Source organism: Chanodichthys erythropterus, chromosome 21, assembly GCF_024489055.1.
Source record: "Chanodichthys erythropterus isolate Z2021 chromosome 21, ASM2448905v1, whole genome shotgun sequence".
NCBI lineage: Eukaryota > Metazoa > Chordata > Actinopteri > Cypriniformes > Xenocyprididae > Chanodichthys > Chanodichthys erythropterus.
Genome location: NC_090241.1, coordinates 40,871,790 through 40,891,265, shown reverse-complemented (window position 1 = coordinate 40,891,265; position 19,476 = coordinate 40,871,790). Strand labels below are relative to the sequence as shown.

Below are 19,476 nucleotides of genomic sequence, written 5' to 3'. Positions count from 1 at the left end.
GGTTTGTTGGCTAGTAACTTTTTGAGCAGTGCTGAAAAGGACCTGAAAGGGCCCTTTAACTTAAAATTTCTATTTAAGATTTATACAATTAAAACAGTGTATTTTTTTTATTATTCATTCATATTTTTTTAGTGTGTTGATTGTGATTATTCAAGATGTGTCTCATCTGTAATTTGTTCTCTTGAACCATAAAAACAATAAACACTGAGTTGTTCACTGCAATATTACATGTCTCTTTTCTTTTTGGAAAACAGCAAATGTTTACTTTAGAATAGGGAACATAATCTGAAGTAATATTGCATTTATTAGTGATAAATGTGCCTGTTACCTATTAATAAAGGGAATATTTCAGTTATAAATAATTTGTTAGTATATAACAATTGCTAGAAAGACAGTGTTTCTCTGCAAATTTAAATGTCTGTGTTGAAATGCCCATTCTATATTTATTTCATACTTATAAGCTACATATTCACACAGTGTATTGGAAACTTATAAAGTGTGTAATTGACACAATACAACCTATTAGTTTGTTTTAATTTTAGCTAATTAGTACATTGTTAGGACAGAAACAAGTATAAAGGGGCTATAAGACAAAAATAAGACGACAGCCAATAAAGGCCTTATAAATAGCTTGTAATGGCATAACTAGTCACTTACAAATGCAGTTATTAGTCATTAATTAGTGTCTAATTTCTGATCCTTAAAATAAAGTGTTACCCTACATTTTTACTATAATAAAACCACGGTAATGATTTAAGGGTTAAGGCGCGTCAGTTTACTGGGTGTTCATTCAGCAATGTTGTTTTTTGAAACTGTAATATTAATTTAAGATGTTTCTTTTTCAAAAAGATTGATGTAATGACAATAATATCAAGCACTGTATTTTTCTCCTATTATTTTCTGTAAATGTTTGTTTTTTGTTACAGGGTTCTCAAAAATTATATAAAAAATTGGATTTATATTTATCGGCCAACATATCGGTTATCGGCTTTAAAATAGAAAGAATTACTGTATCAGCCAACATTTTCATTGGTGCATCCCTAATTACAAAAGATACCACACAATTCAAAGCTCTTCAAAGTTTACCTGAAGTCTTCTGAGCCTAGAACCTCAGTGTAGTACATGACTTTACACTTGTGAGAGGACACCTGCAGAGTAGCCAGAACATCGTCCACCCTAGGTAGGTTTGTGGTGGCGCATGCTGGCATAGAGTGGAACTTCCATTGCAAAATATAGAAACCTGGCCATCGAGTCACATGTGAACCCTAAAGGGTGAGTACAAATGTTGGCAGAGAGGATGAAAGGGAGGGGGGATTAAACAATTATCAAAATAACTGTCTTTAATTACAAATCACACAACACCTTAGACCAGGGGTTGGCAAGTTTGGTCCTAGAGAGCTGCTGTCCTGTAGAGTTTAGCTCCAACCCTGAAAAAAAACCTGCAGCCTTATAGCCTTAGTAATCCTGAAGAGCTTGATTAGCTTGTTCAGATGTGTTTGATTAAGTTTGGAGCTAAACTCAGCAGGACAGCGGCTCTCTAGAACTGAACTTGCCTACCCCTGCCTTAGACAGAACGTTTAATAATAAAATTGTTTGTAATTATTTTACATTTTTAAAAGGTCATACCTGCACACTTTCTCCCTCTTTGCAAGTGAGTGGTGACTCCACCATACTGTAGTCCTGTCCCAGCAGCCAGGATTTATCTATAAGCTGCACGTTGTTGCCTGTAGGAGAGGTGATGCCATGAGTAGCCAGCGGATCTTTTCTTGGCGGCTGCGGAGCCCGTTTAGAGTGGTAGATATTGAAGATCACATCACCTTTACAAACATCAAAGTCCCAAGTGATGACTGAGGAGGCATCGATGATCTCAATCAGTAGCTTAAGGATGAGATATAAAAAAGAAAATTGCGTTCTTTAACTACATTTGTAGCTTTACTGCTGTCCAGTAGGTGGCACTCAATGTTCAATATTTTGTAATGATCAATGTTATGTTTTTTTTTCAGACTGAAATCCAGTTTTATAAAAAAAAAAATCTTAATGAATAATGATCATATTTTACAAATGCACCAAACACAACCCAAATCATATATTGTTTCCAATGCAGTCAGACCTCATGTGGCACTCCTTTAAAGATGCTGGCACTCTGGTAAATAGTCTCCGTCCACAGCCTGATTTCATCATTCTCCAGTTCCTCTGCAGTTCTGTACAGGGACTTGGGCACCAAGCCACCCTCTGGCACTTCACACTGCACATATTTCACAGTGCCACTTCTTTAGTTCAATAAGCTACTAAAACCATACTAAGATGAGAAAACATAAAATAATAGCCCAGTTGGAATACAGGACTGAATAGACACCATTCATTCGCAAAGCATAAGGAAAAAAAATTACATACCATACACTCTCCTCCAAGGAAGTCAGGGATGATCTCTTTATCAATGTAGTCCACAAGACCACCAGGGCCCTGGTAGTCATTTCCCGCATAGATCAGAAACTTCTTTCTTGTATTCTCATCAATGAAAGGGCTTACCTGTAAACACAGATGGGGAGGAGGAAAGCACAGTTAATAAATACATAATATGCTTCCTGTGGGTTAACTCAGGCTACGAAGTTTAAACTCAGTGACTCGTTTACTTTCTAAATGAAAGGCTATTACTTCAAGCAATTATTTCCAAATTAGGACTGTGTATTAAAGGGGGATTGATAAGGCATGGTGCTTAAAGGATTAGTCCACTTGTCATCCATTATGTTCATGTCTTTCTTTTGTCAGTCGAAAAGAAATTAAGGTTTTTGATGAAAACATTCCAGGATTATTCTCCTTATAGTGGACTTCAATGACCTCTAGATGGTTGAAGGTCAAAATTACAGTTTCAGTGCAGCTTTAAAGGGCTTTAGACGATACCAGACGAGGAATATGGGTCTTATCTAGCGAAACGATCTGTCATTTAAAAAAAAAAAAATACAACTGTATATGCTTTACAAACACAAAATATCACCTTGCACATACTTCTGCTTTCCGCATTCTTCAAAACGCTTACGCTGTATGTTGTGGAAATTTTAATTTTTCATATGATTTTTACCAGAATTCTTGTGAAATTTGATGCTTATGGAACATGGTATGATGTTGGTTTAAGTGGTAATATTTAACATAGTGCTAACATAGATGTTAGAAATAGAAAGAGCAAGATATAGTATGGGGACATGCAAGATGTATGTTAAAAACATGCCTGTGCTAACAATGTGTGGAAAGTTACAGCCACTAAGAGAGGTTCCTAATATGGTAAAAGGACAGAGGCTTCGGCCTTGGAGGTTAGAGATATAAAAGTGAGGGGAATCTTTCGTTCTTTGTCTTACACTCTGCAGCTACTTGTGTTTCTGTTTGACCTGTCTGACCTTTCTTGCAAGAAATAAAACTTTTAAAGACAATTGGACATGTTTGTCTCTTATGCAGTAGAGTCGGGCTGATTTTTTGCCACAACACTGTACGTCCTTCGCCATTCCTATTCTATTTACGGGATGAACATGGTGCCAGTTCAATTTTTTTCCTTAAGTACAATAGGGAAGGCGTAGAACATACAGCATACACATTTTGAAGAATGCAGGAGCACGTGCAAGGCATTATTTTGTGTTTATAAAGCATATACAGTTGTATTTTTTTTCGAAAATGACTGATCGCTTCGCTAGATAAGACTCTTATTCCTCGTCTGGTACTGTTTAAAGCCCTTTGAATCTGCACTGAAACTAATTTTGACCTTCAACCGTCTGGAGGCCACTGAAGTCCACTATAAGGAGAATAATCCTTAATTTCTTTTCGACTGACAAAAGAAAGACATGAACATCATAAATGACATGGGGGTGAGTAAATTATCAGGAAAATTTTATTTAAAAGTGGACTAATCATTTAATACGAACAAATAAATATAGCATGCATGGCATGACCATTCCCATCTCTAATTTTGAGGAGAGAAGAACAATTTAAAAGCAAAAGCAAACAGCGGTGTCCCTCACCAGTGTCCACAAGACAGGAAAAACTCTGGGAGCTCTGAGGATAAGCAAACGGCCTAGAGTCTCAGGGTAATTGGCCTCCACTACCTCAATAATCCTCAGCAGAGCTTTGACTCCAGGGCGCCACAGATGCCTCATATTGAGCCCCTCAAGATCGACCAGACATGTCCAGCAACTACAGAATGAGAAAATGTGAATTACCATCTCACCACTGAAAAATATTTTATCGAAAAAGAATTGCAGGGGAGTGCTGACAATTTTTTGTGCATTTATGTTTGAGTCTGTATGGGAGCATGTGTCTGTCTGTACAGTATGTTTGTGGATGCACAGATAGGGAGAGCGGGATAAAGAACGTGTGCTTTAAATAGATAAGAGGTAATTTGGTAGAAAAAGCATATAAACTGTACGTAATTTTTATCCTATTGTATGTCATTTGTTCACTTGGTCAGTGTATTTGTGGTTTTTTTTAATATGCTATTGTAATGTAGGCTGTAAGGACCTTTGAAAAACTGAAATAATTGAACATTTGTCAACACATCTGAATTATGCATTCAACAGCCCCATGGTATAACTATAAATTATTTTAATAGTAACTTTATGATTACAGAAAGAAAATCTGTCAGTCCTGTCAGTACCTAATTGGCCGACCAAAGACTTTAGTGTTCTCCTCGCAGCGTCGCAGACCCTCTTCATTGATAGACAGCACCTAAACATTCACAAATGTTGTTAAGCTTTGTTTAAATCCATACGAATTGATTTAGTGGTGGACCACAATCAATTACTTGAGTAAAAGTATTAAAATTAAATATTACTCCAGCATTAAGTACTGACATAATTATGACTCGACAAGTAGCCAGCACTGGTTAATAAGACGATAAGAAAACATTTTATTTTTACTACTAAAACTAAAATTTGGAACGCTGTGTGTGTGTGTGTGTGTGTGTGTGTGTGTGTGTGTGTGTGTGTGTGTGTGTATTATATATATATATATATATATATATATATATATATATATATATATATATATATATATATATATATATATATATATATATATATATATTATATATATACACATACATACATACATATACACACACAGCGTTCCAAATTTTAGTTTTAGTAGTAAAAATAAAATGTTTTCTTATCGTCTTATTAACCAGTGCTGGCTACTTGTCGAGTCATAATTATGTCAGTACTTAATGCTGGAGTAGTGATATGTCACTTGCATTTTTAATGCAAGTGACATATCAGTAAGATTTCCATACAAAGAACCTTCAGATTTTAGTTTTTATTATCAAATAAATGTTTTTCTCCAAAACACGTTGGCCACAATTATTGGCACCCCTGTATTCAAAACGTTTTGCAACCTCCTATATTATAGGCGAGTCTTCACCTATAATGCCTGATGAGTTTGAAGAACACCTGACAAGAAATCACAGACCATTCCTCCATACAGAATCTCTCCAGATCCTTCAGGTTCCAGCTCCATGTTGGTGCTTCTCTTCAGTTCACTCCACTCATTTTCTTTAGGGTTCAGGTCAGGGAACTGAGATGGCCGTGGCAGAAGCTTCATTTTGCGCTCAGTGACATTTTTGTGTTGGTTTTGATGTTTGTTTTGAATCATTGTCCTGATGGAAGATCCAACCATAGCCCATTATTGGATTTCTAGCAGAAGCGGTCAGGTTTTGATTTTAAGGTTCAAGGTTCAAGGTTGTTTTATTTATATAGCACATTTAAAAACAGCAAGCATGGCTGACCAAAGCGCTGAACAATAAGGCGAAGGAAAAAAAAAAAAAAAAAGAAAGTACAAAGTGAAACATACATTCACACAATATACTCATACTGAATTAAAAGCTAAAGAAAAAAAGTACGTTTTAAGAGAAGATTTAAAAATAGTTAGAGACTGTGCCGATCCGATATAGACCAGGAGACTGTTCCACAGCCTGGGGCCAGCGACAGCAAAGGCTCTATCACCTCTCTGCTTTAATCGTGATCTGGGGACACAGAGAACTTTCTTATCACCAGATCTCAGATTACGAGTGGGATTGTAGGGGTGGAGTAGCTCAGACAGATAGCTTGGTGACTGGTAATTAAGAGATTTAAAAACAAAAAGAAGGATTTTAAATTAAATTCTAAAATGTACAGGTAACCAGTGCAACGATTTTAAAATTGGGGTAACTATCAAATTTGCGTTTTCTTTTGAGAAATTTTGCAGCAGCATTTTGCACTAGTTGAAGACGGGCAACAGAGGATTTGGACATACCATAACCATCCTTTTCAACGCGTTCATCAAAAAGCTGTGGTAACTCGGATCAGTCTACAGTGGTAACTCGGATCAGTCTACAAACACAGCTGTGGTAACTCTGATCAGTCTACAAACACGGTGAGTCATGTCATCCTTTCCCACTGTTATCTCCTGTTCAGTTTGTCACATGTTCAGTGTAGCTCTCTCTGTCAGCGACGAGGGATTTACATGTCATAAGTGTAGGGAAATAGTCAGGCTGACAGAGAATCTCAGAATTAGAGACACGCATCCAAACTTTAATCGAGGATAGTAAGAATGCAGGGGCTTCAGATACTGTTTTGGATGCGACTAGCTTAGTGAACTCTGTACATTGTTCGGTTCCGGCTGTAGAGCCCGCGCAGCAGGGCACTTGGGTAATGGTGAGGCGGCCTAGCCGCATAAAACACCACTCTTCCGTTCCATTAAGAACATCAAACAGGTTCTCCCCACTCAGTGACGCACCCACTGAGAATCCTGTTAAAAGTGCCCTAGTTATTGGCGATTCTATTACATGGAACGTGAAAATAGAGACACCAACCACCATAGTCACATGTTTGCCGGGAGCCAGAGCACCTGACATCAAAGCAAATTTAAAAGTGCTGGCTAATGCTAATCGTAAATACTCTAAAATTATTATTCATGTTGGCACAAATGATGTTCGACCTTACCAATCGGAGATCACTAAAATTAACATTAAAGGTCCCGTTTTTCGTGGTTTTTTGAAGCTTTGATTGTGTTTATAGTGTGCAATATAACATGTGTTCATGTTTTGCGTGTAAAAAAACACAGTATTTTTCACATAATTTACTTATCTGTATACCGCTGTTTCCCATGTCATAAAAACGGGCTGATGACTTCCTTGTTCTATGAAGTCCCTCCTTCAGAAATACGTAACGAAAATGCCAGCGGTTCCTGTGTTGTGATTCGACAGCTCTGAGCGCACCGTGCCCGGAAAAGTCACGCCTCTCACCATAACGTGGAGATGCATGTGCTCAGTGTTATTGTGAACATGTCTTTAATTTTACCCTATCAATTTGAGCCGGAATCAGACCCGGTGACTGGTGACAAACACACTCTACAAACGCAACTCTTGTGTATTCCTGTGGGCGGAGGTTAGTCAAAAAACTGTTTTAGTGACGTCATTAAAGAAGGAAGTAGAGGGATGTAGTCCAAACTGGCCGTTCGATGTAGGCGACTTCTGTTAAATATAATATCTCGCTTGGCATTGAACTTTGAGCTTTAAAATTTTACAGATTTTATTTATACTCTAACAACAACATACACTAACTAAAGTTTGAAACATGGGATCACAAAGAACGGGACCTTTAAAGAGGTGTGTGAACTCGCAAGTACAATGTCAGGAGAAGTAATTTGTTCTGGCCCTCTTCCTGTTCGTAGGAGTGATGAGATAGTTAGCAGATTATCATCACTAAATGGCTGTCTATCTAAGTGGTGTCCGCAGAATAATATAGGTTTCATAGACAATTGGAAAAGTTTTTGGGGCAGACCTGACCTGTTGAAAAGAGATGGTATTCATCCGTCCCGGGATGGTGCTGCTCTTCTCTCTAGTAATATGGCACATAGTCTCAGAACTAAAACATGACAAACTGGGGCCCAGGACAGGAAGCAGACAGACTGGCTAAACTGACCGTCTGCTGGCTGCCTCAAGTTACAGAAGTCAGATAATTCCCAACACATATAAACTCTTACACCTAGATATTATCACATAGAGACTGTGTCTGTACCCTAAATTAGTAAAAACAAAAAACTTCCAAACCCATTTAATGGAAAAAATTTAATTGATGTTCAACAAATAAAAAATAGAGATAATAATGATAAACAAATGATAAACCTTGGGTTGTTAAATATTAGATCACTTTCTTCAAAAGCACTTATTGTATCCGATATTATCACAGACAATAATCTAGATGTGCTGTGTTTGACAGAAACCTGGCTAAAACTGGACGATTACATTACTAGAGTCTAGTCCTCAAGGTTATGATTATCGACACAATCCTTGACAGAAAGGAAAAGGGGGAGGTGTTGCTGTAATTTATAGTAATATTTACAGTATCAGCCAGAAGTCTTTCAAATATAATTCCTTCGAAGTGATGGTGCTTTCCGTAACATTATGTAAGTTGACATTTGTGTTGGCTATACAGGCCACCAGGACACCATACAGACTTTATCAAAGAGATTGCCGATTTTCTATCAGAATTAGTACTAGCTGCAGATAAAGTCCTTGTTGTTGGTGATTTTAATATCCATGTAGATAATAAAAAAGACTCATTAGGATTGGCATTTACAGACATTCTAAACTCTATTGGTGTTAGACAACACGTGTCGGGACCACTCATTGTCGTAATCATACCTGATCTAATATTGTCACATGGAATCGATATTGATGCCGTTGAAATTTTGCAGCAGAGTGACGACATCTCAGATCATTATCTTGTGTATACTACATTTAGTCAAAGAGGCTAAACTGCCTCCCTACCATAAATATGGTAGAACCATCACTTCTACCACTAAAGATTTATTATTAAGCTTTATAAATAATCTTCCTGATCAGTTTCATCGCCTTAGCATACCAGACAGCTTAGAAGACCTCGATATTGCAACAAACTATTGCCTCTGTCTTTTCCAGCACAGACTCAGTTGCTCCTTTGCGTTTAAAAAGGATTAAGGAAATTAATCCAACACCATGGTACAATGAGCACACTCGGGCCCTAAAAACAGCAGTTGGAAGAAAACAAAACTAGAAGTATTTCGCATTTCGTGGAGAGAGAAAATGACTGAGTACAGAAAGGCCTCAAAAACTGCTAGATCTGCCTATTTTTCAAAACTTTTAGAAGAACATAAACACAACCCTAGGTATTTATTTGATACAGTGGCTAAATGAACAAGAAATAAAGCTTCAACCTCTGATGTTTCCAAAGAGCACAGCAGTAATGACTTTACGAACTTTGTAGCGAAAATTAACTCAAAGGTGATTATTAATTATGATTAATTACGAATATGCAAATCCGTTAATCAGATTAACTGGACATAGCTACGTTAAAATTAATATTACAATCAGTTAACCTGTTCGTCCAGTGAACGCTCAGTGTTGATTGTTTATTAATTCTAAGAAATGTTAATTTCCAAGTTATGGAAAAAATAATATTTCTTATTGTACTGTACTACTCAGAGCACGTAGTCCGGATCTATCACTTAAGAGGCCATTCATTAGCAGACTGAGTCAGAACCAAACATGTCCTGTGCACAATCTTTATTAACTTACTCACAAACACATAACTAAACTAACAAACACGTAACATAACATACACAAAAGGGTCACACACACATACACAAGTCAGAATGAGTAATGATAGAGTTGAACCGGAAGACATGCTGTTACTAGAGCTACATGAAATGTCAAAGGCAATCTGGAAAGGACTCATCAGTTTCTTTTAGCAATAGCAAAGGTAAATCTTTACAAATCAATACTAAATCGCTGTTTAGCATTAAAATGTACGATACTTGCAAGATGCCTTTAGGCTGAGGAGCGTCGGATCTGCAGGTTGAGGATAACTCTTGAGGTTATCGTCTGAAGTTGTTGCCAGTCTGTTGGGTTGATGAGCACATGGCTGGGTGTTGTAGGTCAGGGGCCTACCAGCCTTGCGGCCAGGCCTAGAGAGGCCGGCCGCAAGGAGACCTGTTCGGTCGTCCAGAAGTGAGGAAGAAGAGAGGGAGTGGCACTGTTTGCTGGTTTTTAACCTCTGGTCAAAGTCACACCTCTCAGTTGCTGACCGGACCAATGAAGATGTTGTAATTCTGGGTGGCTTTTACAACCCAGAAAGATTAACAAGCTGAGTTCTTGAATCAGAACTATTAAATATTCTTTTTTTAATACTGATGTGTTTCACAGGTATGGATGTACCACATACACAAGCATTTAAATCTTCCCGCTACGAACGTATAGACACTAAACATGGCATGATTGAAGTTACCGTGCAGGTCATAACATTCATCAAACATGTAAATACAATGAGTACAATACAACATCAGTAATAATGGATACCATTTCCTGAGAAGGATTCATTTATAGCACAGTCTGTCTATACATTAATGCCATAGAGTCTTTGTTCTGTGTGGAAAATGCAGGCAAGATGCAGATTTTCTGTGTCTCTACTCTGTTCTCCATGCGGCAACCACATTCCTCAGCGCAATAAACTTATAACTGAAAACTTCCCGGGGGATGGGGACAGACTCCAGAGTGAGCTTAAAACTATTGGTTAACTAACCAATAATTGTGTCTGATTTGGACAGAGCCGTAGTTCACTGATAAGCCACGCAATATCCCGTTCAATATCAACTGCGTTTCATATCGATATTGAATGAGATATTGCGTGGCTTGTCAGTTAACTACGGTTCTGTCTTTTAAATGCCGCTTCATTTGAAAGCAGGTGATGGCGATTTAGCGGCAATCAGGGAACCAGCTTTACTGACGAAATGCGCGTGACAAAAGCATTCGATATATCGCCCAGCCCTACCTCAGTCATTACAACTTCTTTACTTGCAAGTTTGATAATATTAGAGAAGAAATTATAACCATGCAACCGTCTACTACAGTCTTGTTTCAGACAGTGCATTGTAGTGTCCCTAAAGAAAAATACAATTAATTTACTGCTTTAGGAGAGGAAGAATTTTTAAACTTGTTAAATCATCAAAATCATCCACATGTATGTTAGACCCTATACCGACTAAGCTATTGAAAGAGATGCTTCCAGAGGTCATAGATCCTCTTCTTAATATTGTTAATTCATCTTTATCGCTAGGATACGTACCAAAAACCTTTAAGCTGGCTGTTATTAAACCTCTTATTAAAAAAACACAACTTGATCCTAGAGAATTAGTCAATTACAGGCCGATCTCAAATCTCACTTTTCTGTCAAAAATACTAGAAAAGGCAGTTTCATCACAACTATGTTCCTTTTTAGAAAGAAATAGTATCTGTGAAGATTTCCAGTCAGGATTTAGACCATACCATAGTACTGAGACTGCTCTCAGAGTTACTAATGATTTGCTCTCATCATCAGATCGTGGTTATATCTCTCTATTAGTGTTACTGGATCTTAGTGCTGCATTTGACACTATCGATCACAATATTCTTCTAAACAGACTCTAAAACTATGTTGGCATTAGTGGAATTGCATTGGCATGGTTCAAATCATACTTATCTGACCGTTATCAGTTTGTAGTAGTAAACGATGAGATGTCATATCAATCACAAGTTAAATATGGAGTACCGCAAGGCTCAGTACTAGGACCGTTGCTTTTTACTCTGTACATGCTACCGTTGGGAGATATTATTAGGAAACATGGCGTTAGTTTTCATTGTTACGCTGATGATACTCAGCTCTATATTTCTTTGCGCCCTGACGAAAATCACCAATTCGCTAAATTAACAGAATGTATAGCTGATATAAAAAACTGGATGACCAGTAATTTCATACTACTAAATGCAGGAAAAACAGAGATTCTAATTTTTGGACCGAAAACTTCTTCATGCAATAATCTACAATAATGTTTAACACTTGATGGCTGCTCTGTTAAGTCTGTGTCATCAGTTAGGAACCTGGGTGTGCTCTTTGATACCAATCTTTCATTTGAAGGCCATGTTACTAGCATCTGTAAAACTGCATTCTTCCATCTTAAAAATATATCTAAACTACGACATATGCTCTCAATGAAGAATGCAGAACAGTTAGTTCATGCGTTCATGACCTCGAGGCTAGATTACTGTAACGCTCTACTGGGTGGTTGTTCCTCCCGCTTGATAAATAAACTACAGCTCGTACAAAATGCAGCAGCTAGAGTTCTTACTAGAACTAGGAAGTATGACCATATTAGCCCAGTTCTGTCGTCACTGCATTGGCTTCCTGTTAAACATCGTATAGATTTTAAAATCTTGTTAATTACTTACAAAATGGCACTAAATGGTTTAGCTCCCCAGTACCTAAGTGAGCTCTTAATACATTATAGTCCTTCACGTTTATTGCGATCTCAGAATTAAGCCCAGCTGATAATACCTAGAGTATCAAAATCAACTGCATGTGGTAGATCCTTCTCCTATTTGGCACCTAAACTCTGGAACAATCTTCCTAGCATTGTTTGGGATGCAGACACACTGTCAGTTTAAATCTAAACTAAAAACGCATGTCTTTAACCTGGCATACACATAACACATTATCAATTTATATTTTCAAATCCGTTAAAGGATTATTAGGCTGCATAAATTAGGTCAGCCGGAACCAGGAACACTTCCTATAACACCATATGTACTCGTTACATCAGAAAAAGAATGGCATCTACGCTAAATATTAGTCTTTCTGTTTATCCTGAGGTTTACCGTAGTCAACCGGATCTGGGCCGTATCCAGCTGAGACCAAGGACCGGTGCCATGACACGACCACAACGCAGCCCTGAAGTATCAGCAGAGATCGAGTCAACTAGATCATCCATTGTGAAGGCCTCATCGACATCACAGCCAGTAGCACAGTTCCTCAACAGACCGTCCATACCGGCGTGATGAATACGATCCTCAACTGGATGGAACTGAAATAAATACTTTGATTGTTGAGATCCTATCAGACTTATAATAGCAACCTGATTGTGACAAAGCACTGTTCGCCAGAGGAGAACTGGCCCCCCGACTAAGCCTGGTTTCGCCCAAGTTTTTTCTTTCTCCATTTTAAGACCTATTTGCCACTTGTTTGCCACCTGATGTCACCTGATGGAGTTTGGGTTTCTTGCCGCTGTCGCCTTTGGCTTGCTTAGTTGGGGACACTTGACATTTGATACTACATAGTATTCTTGACATTTATTCAACAGTGCTTCTGATCTGCCTGCATTGACATTATTATTTAAGAGCTGCTGTGCAGCCAAATTATGTACCAGTTATCATTATAAAGCTGCTTTGACAATCTGCATTGTAAAAAGCGCTATATAAATAAAGGTGACTTGACTTGACCATAATAAAGAGAATTGCAGTAATCCAAGCGATAGAAATGGGCGTGGTGGAGGGGTTCAGTAGCGCCATCTTTTGACAAAATTTGGGGGGGGTTAGTTTTTCCTTCAGTCACCAAACTCGGTACACATATTGATCTCATCAAGCCGGACAATTTTCTAATTTACACTCATTCGCTCCGACCAACAGGAAGTCAGCTATTTTGGTTTGAATGTGGATTTTTTTTAAAAAAACAGGTTATGAATTTTATACTATATAAATCTAACATTTTTCTTAAATTTATACATGTATGTGTCTGTATTTATATATACATAATTATTATACACAGAACACACATATATAATATGTATAATATATATTATATATAAAATGATCTTAATAGGTCTTTAATTGCTCACTGCTGCTGTTGGTCTGATGCTCCCAGTCATGTTGGCTGGCTTCTTGTGCCGTTTTTGTGCTTGGCCCCGTAATTGCTGCTTGCAGCTATATTTAGGGCCCGAGCACCGATGGTGTGTGGACCCTATTGGAATTGCTCAGCCAATTATTCTTCATCTCCAAAATGAATTGCATTTTTGAGGGCCTAAACGTTCTCAAAAACTCATGAAACTTTGCACACGCGTCAGAAGTGGTGAAAATTTACATCTGATATGGGTTTCAGAATTAGGTGTGGCAAAATGGCTCGATAGCGCCACCTAAAAAAATTCAATTAAGCGCCCTTCGAGTTTTCGTTGAAGGGCGTGTCCATGGCGGCCTGGCAAAGTTCGATGTTTCGCCAAGAAACAGGAAGTTGTTGTAACTCGGGCATACAATGTCTGATCTGCCCCAAACTTCACATGTTTTATTAGAGTCCTGACCTAAAGACATCTATATGACAATATTCAGTTACAGTCAGAGCACCACCTGGGGGCAACAGGAAATTACATGTTTTACACTGTGATTAACTCCTCATAGAGATTAAACCAGATCAACATCATATATGGCCAGTCTAATCTTAAGGCCTTTGAGATGTTAAATTGCAAAGATCTTGAGTTTTTGTTGAAGGGCGTGTACGTGGTGACCGACAAAGTCTGATGTTTCGCCATGTTAAGGTGAATCACTTTTTTGAGGGCCGAAACATACTCGAAAACTCATGAAACTTTGCAGATGCGTCAAAAGTGGTGAAAATTTACATCTGATATGGGTTTCAGAATTAAGTGTGGCAAAATGGCTCAATAGCGCCACCTAAAAAAATTCAAAGAAGTGCCCCTGACACTACGTTTCACGTACAAGTATGAAATCTGGTACACACATCTAACAGCCCAATACCTACAAAAAAAGTGTCTTGGAGTGAAATCTGAAAACCAACAGGAAGTCAGATATTTTGAATTTTCTTTGCAAAATTTTTGCCATTTCCAGATGTTGTACTTTAACAAACTCCTCCTAGAGCTTTAACCCTCTGGAGTCTGAGGCTGATTTGGGGCTTGGAGAAGTTTTGACATGCCCTGACATTTGTGCTTTTTTCAGTTGTTCATAAACATATTAATGACAAAAGTGTCATTACACTGTATTCAGCACAAACTAGGCTACAATAATATGTGAGGAACATGTATGTACATGTTTGTGTTTTTGAAGGAATAACATTTATGCGTGGTTATTGAAAAAACAAAAAAAACTTAAGTCACTGAAATAAGGCCAAAAAAGTATAGTAAATCTGTGTTTACAATACTTTAGGGTATTGGAGGTTGTAGACTAGAGTTTTTGCTTCAAAAGTATGTAAAAATTATGCTTCCCATTCCTTTATACAAAACAATATATTGATTTAGTTTTTGTAAGACACTTTTTGCCAAGAAACAGTTCTTGCTGATTAAACATGCGAGGAGGCGTGAATCCCACTGAAACTGGGCCATTCTCACCTGAGAAGACAAAATAATTGGATAGTAATGAGCTGAAATGACTTGCATATTAATGAGGCATTTCAGTCAGGTAGGCTGTGTAAAAAACCTTCTGTGATGTCTCAAGCTCATCATGATATATGAAACATACAGAAAAATATTATTACAATATAAAGTAATGGTTTTATATTATACTTTAAAATATAATGTATTTCTGTGATGCAAAGAGTCTGAATATAGGCTTTTAGTTTAAAAGCATGCACATTTGGAGAAATATTGGATTCTCATATGTTTATGTCAATTTTCTATACAGAGGAGTTATTTTTATTTAATATTCACTGTCATTACTATGAGCGCTGGTGTTTTCAATTCATCCTTGAAGGCGGAGGGCGCTCTGTGCATTTTTAGTCCACAAATTCATCTAAAAGAAGAAGAGGCTATTCCATGAATGGAGTTTCCAATTCATACTGCAGCAGGAGGGTGCTAAAGAAACAAAAACTCATCTAAATTTCATCTATAGAAGAAAATAAAACAGGAACTAACTGCATGTCTTCTAGAGCTCGCTAACAATGACTTTTACATCCAGATAAACACTTTTCAAGACCATAAATACACGATTGAGATGATGAATGCATGTATTGCCTCTGAATTTGCGTCTGAATAGCGCTGGCTCCGTGGGCGTGGCCGCATTAGCGGATAATGAGCTGAATCACGGACTTCTGACATGGCTCTCCTTTCATACAGATTACATAAACACAGAAGGTTTGTTTTCGATTTGACTTACATGATTTAAAACCTGACATCTTAACGTTTTTTTAGACATAAGTGTAATTTTTCTGTGATTAGTATTCACTAAGTTACAGTTAATTTTCTGAGAACTATCAGATTGGACTTCGTTCAGAGGGAGAGGAGAAATCACGCATCATGTTAGTTTTCTTTATTTTACAAAAAGCACAACATTTTGTTTTTACTCTGAGTGTATACACATAAAAGAAGATATTCTATAGTTTCAATTGATAAATTATTTCTCTATGACAAAAAATGATGGAGTATTTTAAGTCTGTTTTGCTGCAATGTGAAAAAAACCCTGCAAAAAGCCCCGGCGCGTTTTCAGACCTCAGAGTGTTAATCAGATCAATGTCATATTTGGTCAGTCTAATCTAAAGGCCTTTGAGACGTTAAATTGTGAAGATCTTGAGTTTTCGCTGAAGGGCGTGTCTGTGGCGGTCTGGCAAATTTAATGTTTCACCATGAAACAGGAAGTTGTTGTAACTCGGGCATACAATGTCTGATCTGCCCAAAACTTCACATGAGTGATAAAAGTCCTGGCCTGAAGACATCTATTTGACAATATTCAGTTAGCTATAGCGCCACCTGTTGGCAGCAGGAAGTGTGGCACTTTTACATGATTTTGCCATAATTCTCCTGTATTTACTTGCTCACATGCATGTCGCCCACTGTTCGCTGTATTCCTGAGGCCAACGGGTGGCGGTGAGCCCGGGTGCGAGGGCCCTTTCATCACTGCTTGCAGCTTTAATTATTATTATTATTATTATTATTATTAGGGCCCGAGCACCGATGGTGTGAGGACCCTATTGGAATTGCTCCGTTTATTATTAGGGCCAGAGCACCGATGGTGTGAGGACCCTATTGGAATTGCTCCATTTATTATTATTATTATTATTAGGGCCCGAGCACCGATGGTGTGAGAACCCTACTGGAATTGCTCTGTTTATTATTTATTATTATTATTATTATTCTCCAAAGTGAATCGCATTTTAGAGGGCCCAAACGTGCTCGAAAACTCATGAAACTTTGCACACGCATCAGAAGTGGTGAAAATTTACGTCTGTTATGGGTTTCGGAATTGGGCGTGGCAAATATCGTTAGCCAGTAGACATGGACAAAGCCTTAGAAATGGGCAGGGAGGAGGGGCTCAATAGCGCCACCTTATATTACAGTAAATGTAGAGTGAATTTGACATAGTCCTTTGATGTGTAACCATTTTAACTGCCTATTGCCCACTGTGCACAGTTGCCCTGAAGCCACTGGGGTGGCAGTGCCACTGGCTTGGGCCCGCCATCGCTGCTCGCAGCTATATTTTTAGTTATTCCTGTGGAACAAGAAGTCATGGCTGGACAATTTCATCCTCCTAGTCACCCTGGTGTGCTCAAAAAATGTAAATATGACTGGGAATATACTTCAGAGATATTTTACTCATAAGAATTTCTAGGGGTGCCTATAATTGTGGCCAACATGTATTGGAGAAAAACATTTATTTCATAATGTGAGTTTCCCCCCACTTTCAACTGTTTTCCTTCAATGAAAGGTTAGAATTTTGTGAATTTTTTGAATGAAAGATCAAAAGGATAAACAATGCAGATTTATTTTCACATCCACCTTTGCTCATATTTACTAAGGGTGCCAATAATTGTGGAGGGCACTGTATATATACACACATACACACACACACACACACACACACACACACACACACACACACACACACACACACACACACACACACACACACACACACACACACACACACACACACACATACATAGTGCTTCCCACAGGTTTGAAATATACATGCGGTGGTAGCCGTGTGGAAAATCCTTCTATTACCTACGGCACAAAAATGGTCTACTGCATGTGACAAACAACAAATAATGTGAGATTTTTAACAGTATTTTTATTTATTGAAATTAATTTTAATTACATAGCCTACTATTACATACTAATGTTATGCATTATTATGCATTGTAAATTATGCAAAATTACATAATTTAAATGGTAGAGTTCTTCTTATGTTGAAATGTCTGTACTATTGCGTGCAGATCCTTCTGATGAGATAAAATATGCATGCTTGTTAAGACGGTCTAAAACATTATATAAAAACCATAAAGTAGACATTGTCATAATTCATCAACTCGAGTTCATTAGCAATTGCCTGGCATAAATGTGTGCTATTCATTGATTGAGAATCACTTTGAAGCAGTCTGAAGCACTGTTGGTCAAGCCTGTAGAATGTGTAATATTGCCGCCTTGAGACTTTGCAACAAAGCCACTGGAAGGCAAGCCTACATCATTTAGCCAAAGCATAACGGCTAATGCTAACGCCCCGCCCCCAGCGGTACGTAGGGAAGGAGACCAGAGGCTGTTTTTTGAATGGATGTCAATGGATGAGAGGCTTCACTATGCTGATTAAACAGCTTTTGTGGGGAAATAGCTAATAAAAATCTGCAGATAGCTGTTTGCTAATCTTCAACATGTTTTACACTAAACAATACTTTCTTTGGGAACTATATGTAGATTTTAGCTTGATAAAAATGTATTTTCTTTTAAGAGAAGGCAGACTAGGGAATGTTGCGACTGATGTCACTGCCATTACACGACAGGCTGAGAGGTGCCGCACGTGATTAAGCCGTTACGCTTTCCCCAACAGTAAGAAATATAGACCCTCTTATCTCCCTATAATAATACAATCTCTGTTTGCAACTTGCAGCGCTCTTTGTAAAATTTCCACCACGTCTCTGTAGCAGATGTGGGAATGTTAGCAGGAGTAAACACAAGGAGGAGCTTGCGCACACAAAGAACGATAAGGTACGAAACGCGAAGAGCGAGGGGAGATTTTCCACTAGTTAATCGATCGCGGATGGTTTCATTATCTTGGGCTGATACAAAAGTACAAGGATAAAAATAATAAAATCAAAAATTTGTCTCCAAATATACTTGGACCTGGGCAGCCCGCCCAAGTATATTTGTATATATATAATATATAATGTCACATATACATACACACACACACACACACACACACACTTTTCATTTTTACCTAAAACCTGCCTCGTTCAGATGGTAATACACAAATATGGACATGTCCACCATTTTTTTTTTTTTACAGTGGGCTTAAACAGCTTTCCCTTTTACAGCATATTTAGTTCACAAACAACTGACAGTCGTGACCTAAACATGATTTCCATTTACAATAAATCCATAATTTCTGCATTATTAATTTACTTTTTGCGCCATCAGCGCACTCATGCTCTGAGGATCTCTTGTACTTGGTTAATTTTGAATCAGACTTGTGAATTCGCTGAATTGTTAAGTGCAGACTGACTCTGACTGGATCATTTGAATCAGTGAGTTGTTGACTCGAGAACAAACGCAATCTGATTGGTCCAATTCACGAATTAATCATTCAGTAGGATTTACAGACCAATTTAATAGTTTATTTGAAAAGAATCAGCTTTTACGAATTGGACACCGCTATCTCGTCGGTGCTGATGATTTCTTCAG

The 19,476-nt window shown here is 37.9% G+C and overlaps 1 protein-coding gene across 8 annotated transcripts in view; it reads right to left on the bottom strand.

Moving 5' to 3' along the window:
- si:dkey-237i9.1 (SEC14-like protein 1) overlaps positions 1–19,476 on the bottom strand; it is a 281,973-nt gene that overhangs the window by 94,525 nt on the left and 167,972 nt on the right. For 6 of the 8 annotated variants that reach the window (XR_010893428.1, XM_067373417.1, XM_067373418.1 and 3 more), the window contains 6 exons: positions 4,640–4,710; positions 4,008–4,179; positions 2,395–2,529; positions 2,111–2,245; positions 1,627–1,878; positions 1,087–1,265 (listed from right to left, as the gene is read on the bottom strand). Coding sequence is in view for 7 of the 8 variants with exons in the window: in XM_067373417.1 (XP_067229518.1) it covers positions 1,087–1,265; positions 1,627–1,878; positions 2,111–2,245; positions 2,395–2,529; positions 4,008–4,179; positions 4,640–4,710 (944 nt within the window). In the remaining variant the exon portion in view is untranslated. The remainder of the gene's footprint in view (positions 1–1,086; positions 1,266–1,626; positions 1,879–2,110; positions 2,246–2,394; positions 2,530–4,007; positions 4,180–4,639; positions 4,711–19,476) is intronic. The other 2 variants (XM_067373420.1, XM_067373419.1) reach the window with 2 other exon arrangements.